Here is a 6,597-nt window from a genome sequence, read left to right as displayed (position 1 = left end):
AGAGTACAAGAGGGATCTAATGGCACACGAAACAACTCATCCACTCAATGTGGAACTTCAGGGTTCAACCATAGTAACCAGTCCAATCACAATAACTTCCAGTGGGTTCCTTTCTCTGAGTCAACTGGCGCTGCATCTGCTGTTCAAGCTGCAAATATGGTTCATCAAGCTTATGAGAAAGTGAAACGAGAAAGACAGAAAGCACAGGCTGCTGCTAGAAGAGAGGAGGCATTGCGAAGGAAAAATCTTGCATCCAAACGATCAATGGGTGGAGAATTCCCAGCGCATCCTAATGCTGCCAAGAGAAGAAAAGGGTTTGAAGATTTTGGTACGAGCAAAGAGGCAATGAAACAGGTGAACTTTGAAAGCGGAACACTTCACCAAGTGAACGCTTCTGGTCTTAGACAGGATGGTCTTCAGAAATGTACAAGCAAGCATGGTGGTGTACGCCATGTTGATGTTAAACAATTGCTGATGGAGAAGGCTCATGAGGTAATCCTTGAGAAACTAAATGAAAGCGTCTCAGGTAATATGGTGAGGCATGCTGCTGGAGAGGAGGTTCTTGAAAGTTCCAAAGAAGATGAAACTGCAAACATAAATGACAGGACTGTTACACATCACTCTGTACACTGTCAGGAAAAGCTTTGTGAGCCAGTGGAGACTAAGAGTCAATTCCCTCATGACAAACTGAATTTTGGGACTGTAGGGTTCAATCCAGACGGTGAACTTATTGAGCAAATGTCAGTAGATGTCTTAGATCCTGATTTTCATAATTTTGACAAGGACAGAACAGAAAAATGTTTTGGAGATAACCAAGTGTGGGCTGTTTATGACAATGAAGATGGGATGCCACGGCACTATGCCATGATTCACAATGTGATATCTCTCAATCCCTTCAAGTTGAGGATGAGTTGGCTAACTTCTGTAACCCATAGAGGAATGGGCCATGTAAGTTGGTTTTCAGGTGGTTTTTCGAAAACATGCGGGGAATTTGCAATAAGCAGAGCTGAAATTTGTAACTCAGTGGACTTTTTCTCACACAACGTCAGATGGGTCAAACGCACTACTAAGATCATTGAAATACTTCCTCGGAAGGGAGATGTTTGGGCTTTGTACAGGAATTGGTCCCCTGAGTGGAATGAGCTCACAGAAGATGAAGTAATACACAAATATGACATGGTTGAAGTACTTGAAGACTATGATGAGGAACTGGGAATAATTGTCATTCCCCTGGTTAAAGTTGCTGGCTTCAAAGCAGTTTTCCATCAGCATTTTGACCCAAGGGAAATACGAAGAATCCCTAAAGAAGAAATGTCTCGGTTTTCTCATCAGGTGCCGTCCCGTTTGCTTACTGGTCAAGAAGGACCAAAGTCTGTTAAGGGTTGTCGTCAGCTGGATCCTGCAGCGATTCCTTTAGAAATTCTTGAAGTGATGTCGAAAGTGGAAGGAATTGAGTTTATGGAGACTGATGAGGACGTTAAGGTCGTGAAGGAGGTTGATTATGATGGGAATACCAATACCAATATGGTGGAAGGAATTTCCTGAGATCAGAGAAGCCGAATGCCCTTGGAGAAATGATAAAAACCAAGCAATGGAAATTGAATAAATGGTCCAAACATAAGTCAAAAGACCTCTGATATGGATGTTAGCACATTGATGAGCCTGAGGTGATTGAAGTAATTCAATTGGACGTGTAGGCTATATTGCTGCATGGTAACTTTTTGGAAGCAATGATCTCCCTGGTAAAAATTTATTTGGAGCGTGGAGTAGGATACTGAAGAATGTAAACATTGATGAGCATGAAGTGATTGAAGTTACCGGTATTCCTGAAAGTGTATTCTCTCTGATACGGATGTTAGCACGTTCGTGGTGATCTTTGGCTTCTGCACAAATGCTATGCTGGAAGTGAAACCTCCCCTTGTTGGCGATTGACAGGTATTTTGGTCAGAGCTGTTACGCTCTCCGTGCATTCAGGTCACCAATTAAAGGCCAGCTTTTTGATTCATCCTATAGTTTAACTGCTATACTCTCTCTGTCTTTGAACTGTTAACAAATTGTTAATCTTTTATCTTACACACTGCCGAAGTGTTGTCGATGTAATATCTAAAACTACTCAGCTTTATAATTCTGAGTGCTGATTATCATCTCTTATCTCTGAACTGAGGTTGTTTTCTTGGTTTATACTAGATTGTAGATCTCTTTGTTTCTCATATTTGTCCCTCTTCTTGCTGTGTGCTATGTCCTTTCTCTTCTGTACCAAGTGTAAAATGTGACAAGAACTACGCCACAGCAGCTCCAACCCCCCTCTGTACTGCATATTGTGGGCTAAAATATATTTTACCCCCTGCATTTGTATTTTGTTGAAATAGCTAAAACCCCGCAATATTTTGGATATAGGCTATTCAAATAAAAATATTTAAAAAATTTCGTAGTAACTAGAAAAAATATATAGGCTATATAAATAAAAGAAGATACAATGTAGAAACTTGAAAGAACAGACTTTTTTATGAAACGAAAGTAATCTATGGGACAATGTCCCATTGTTTTCGTTGTTTGTTCATGTAATGTGATCATCGATATAAAGTAATATTTATTGAGAATGTATAAGGCTTACTGAAAAAATATTTGAACAAATATTAAACTAAAATTAAAAAATACCAAGTTAAAATAAACTAAATAAATATATTTATTTTATTTTAATATATTTTTATGTTATGAAGTATATGATGCACATACTTTAAATTTTTGTATGCATTACTTCTCCACAGAAAAAAAAAAAATTAATCGCTGTATATTTTTATTTATCTTTCTTAGTCATTATATATCCGACACACATACTTGTGTGTGTATCTTTTTGTGTGCTTGTTATAGATGATATTATTATTATATTATAATTTGTTTTCATGGCCATTTTATTTTATTTCAAATCATTTTTATTTAATATCTATATATTATTGTGATCAATTTAATTGAAAATAAGAGGTTTTTTTCCCAATCTTATTAAAAAAGAAGTGGTGATTTTTTTATATTTTATTTTTATATATTCTTCTATAATAAATATATAACCATGTATATTTTATATATTATAATTGATAAATCATATCTTTATATTTTTGCTAACTATTACTATGGAAAAATCCATTTATTATGATAAATAATCTTATAAAAAGTATAAGTCATTACAATATGATTATACAATTGATTGACTCTACATTAAAAATCGCCCCAATCGCCCAACTAAATTAGACTATAAAGTACAGCTTTTATGATTGTCGGGTTGGACTTACGCTAAGCTTTTCAAAAACTGCAAACATCAAGTTGGGCTGAAAAATTACTTAATTAATCCAACCCACACCACATACACTCCTTATCATTAGAATTAATTGCATATCTATTAATTTTATAATTAATTCTGAAAATATAGTTATTTTGTCATATATTTCAAATAGTTTCTAATTTTATGATCTAACAAATAAATTTTTAATATACATGGTTATTAGTCCAAAAACAACAAATTATACAAGTTTACTCGTATTATATTACAAGCAATAGCTACTTTTCTTGAAAGTAAAGATATTGTTTTTCTCTTTTTCATTATATAAATTAAATTTTAAAATATTTAGGGATCAAATAGAAGAAAATGATTACTAAAACACGGCCCATTTCCCATCTACTGGATTTTGGACCTACTAATATTTTATATTCAACTCATCATGTGGTTCTTAGGGGTCTACATAAACTCAAAGCCAACTCCCAAATAATTTGTAATTTATAGAAATATTACTTACTCAATTATTCCTATTCAGATATCTCTTTGTGAATTTTAACTTTTTTAATATTAATATAATGTAATTTGAAGAGTAAAATTTATTTTTATTATTAATCTAAAAGCATCTCTTTTATTTGACTTTTTACAAAAATAATTTTTTTATAAAATATATTTTAATTATTAATTAATTTAATCTGTGCATAGCACAGGACACATGCTACTTAGTATATACAAGTGAACGATGTGCGTAATTTAATATTGAATTTGTTTACCTTAGATCAGGTGAATATGCTCTTGTATAATATTGGTAACCAGTAAATTCCTTCTGGTAAAGACCTATAGGTAAGAATATCGTAAAAACAGCACCGAAAAAGCTTCGATTATAGTGATCCAATACTTACATAAATATATATATAGGAGAAATGCATAATGTTGTAACAAACTTTTGGGTAGCAAAAAAGTTACACCTAGAACATTAAAGGTTGATATTTAAATTTTTTTTAATTATATGATTTCACGTGAAACATATTCATAAATCACATGATAAATATATTTCACTTAATATGTAATTATGGGTGTTTGTTCAGTAAAACCGAACCAAACCGTTGGTTAGGTTTGATTTTCTACCGAAATAACCAAATTTTTAAAAATAAAATAGTTGATGCTTATTACTTAATGTTTGTATTAATTAAAATAATAAAATTTAGTCTTTTCATAAATAAATATGATATTTAATATTTATATATATATACTTTTTTATATTTATTTATAATTATAATATATATTATGAACAAAATAATATTCGTTACGACAGGATTATCGATATCAAATACCTGTAGTACCGATTGAATACCAAAATTTTTCAAAATTAATTACCGAATACGAATTGTAGTTTTTTGATTCTGTATTCAATATTTTATATGAGTTCGATTCAATCAATTTATCGAACTGTGCACACTCAAATATGTAACTAGTTTAATTTTAGGTCAACTTCAATTCGAACTAGAATTATTTGGTGAATTAGGTAAACATATATAACTTTCTTTAAGGGTAAATTACGTCAAAACTCTTTGAAATTAGGTATAGTTAAAAAAAAAAACAAATACATTTTTTAAGGTTGTAGTTAATTACAAGTGCGCCTATTCAATATGACAAAATTTACAAATACATATCTTGAGTTAAATTATATTATTAACATCCCTTAAGAGATTTATTTGTAATTTTATAAAAAGTTAGGGGATATTTATATAATTAGATTTAAGTTGGGGGGTTCGTATGAAGGAAAACAAACATTTACGGAGTCATAATAACCAACCAACAAACAGATGATAGGCGCAATCTCCGTACGCTACACATGGAGAAACGGCAAGGATGAGGTCCTATTTCCTGGAGCTAGCGTATATACACCAAGGCCAATTATCTGGACGTGTCCAATAATGTTCCGCCACGTAGAAAATTGTACGTGTTTGTGCCAATCACAAGCTAGACTGTGACGCTGGTTGAAATAGTCAACGGGACTCTTTAAAATTGCTCTCTATATAAATAGGTGGAAAGGGATGAGTTTCTGAACAACGAACAGTTCGAGAGGAAAAATCAGGAGAGAGAAAGCAAAAGATCTGAGGGAAGGAGATCGGTATCCTGTTGCCTTGCCGGAGCTCAGCCGCCTGTGATTTCTCCGGCAACTTCTCGTTGGAAGCTTCACCGGATAGCCGATCTCACTCGTAATAATGGTAAAGTTTGTGTTTTTTTTTTTTTTGTTGTATTTGATGGTAATTTGCCCCTTTTGGCTAATTAGATACGTGGTAGGTGATTATGTTTATTGGAGTGCCTAGGTTTTCTTTATCTTATTTGTTTTTTGATTTTATGATTACGTTTTATCAAAATTATTGACTCTTCTGTGTAGATCCGTAGAGAATGTAGCTTGTTAAAATTTTCGATCAATTTGATGCTTGATTCGGGAAGCGCGTTAGGAAATAAGCAGCGGGAATAAGTGCGCTACCATGATTGATATTAATTTGTGAATAGATGATTGATGAGGTTTGGAATTTTGTTTTCGTGTTAAATTGGATGAAAAATTGTGTAACCAGAACAGATGAAAAGAGAGCTAATTGGTGGATGAATTAAAAATTCAGTATGGCGTTTATCATGTCATAGATCTGGCTGGAATGCTGCCGCTGTGTGTCTTTATTGGGTGAGAAGATGATTCTACTCTTTCCACTTTTGAATTGTGGGAATATGGTGGATAATATGGTGAAGCAAACCCTCTTGTGTTGCCAGTTCAGTGAGAGGAAACGGATATCTTGTGCTGTTTTACTCTGATTAAGTATTTAAAACAGATAATATGATTGAGTGGAGAAGATCAGCCTTTTTGTTTTGATTTTGGTATTGAAGGATTACAATGGTCCGATGCAAATCTCTTTTAAGTGAACATTTAAAATTATCAAGTGCACCTAGCATGTTGAAATTTAAAGCTGAACCATTGCATGTGATTGTGCCTTGTTGATTATCTATGATCAGGCACTAGGCAAAATTCCGTTGCTAAATCCATCATTTTGCGTTTCTAATTCTGTTGCTGTGTGAAGAAAGACCAAGATTTTCTCCTTAAATTTTCTCTGAAGGGGTGGCCTAAACGTCTTGTCTTTGCATTGGGATAAGGGAATGGAGGTTCTAAATGTCTTGTCTTTGCCTTGTGATAAGGGGATAGGTGGATTGAGGGCTCTGATTATTTATTATTAGAAGCAATGCTAACATAGTCAATTGAAATCATTTCGTTGTGAGAATTTTGATCTGGTTACACGGGGGAATTATTTTGTGAACCTGACCTGTTC

At 33.3% G+C, this 6,597-nt stretch overlaps 2 protein-coding genes across 2 annotated transcripts in view; both read left to right on the top strand.

The window, feature by feature from the left end:
* Positions 1–2,151, top strand: part of LOC105168432 — a gene marked incomplete in the record, with an annotated part of 3,714 nt that extends 1,563 nt beyond the window's left edge. Inside the window, 1 exon segment of the mRNA XM_020695864.1 lies at positions 11–2,151. Within this exon segment, the coding sequence (XP_020551523.1) occupies positions 11–1,545 (1,535 nt within the window).
* The window catches only part of LOC105168431 (probable stress-associated endoplasmic reticulum protein), a 2,641-nt gene continuing 1,366 nt past the window's right edge, over positions 5,323–6,597 (top strand). Inside the window, exon 1 of the mRNA XM_011088513.2 lies at positions 5,323–5,499. Within this exon, the coding sequence (XP_011086815.1) occupies positions 5,497–5,499 (3 nt within the window). The 5' untranslated portion in view covers positions 5,323–5,496. The remainder of the gene's footprint in view (positions 5,500–6,597) is intronic.

Source organism: Sesamum indicum, linkage group LG8 (assembly GCF_000512975.1).
Source record: "Sesamum indicum cultivar Zhongzhi No. 13 linkage group LG8, S_indicum_v1.0, whole genome shotgun sequence".
Taxonomy (NCBI): Eukaryota; Viridiplantae; Streptophyta; class Magnoliopsida; order Lamiales; family Pedaliaceae; genus Sesamum; species Sesamum indicum.
Note: the sequence above shows the minus strand (reverse complement) of the source record. Positions and strands in the feature narration are given on the sequence as shown.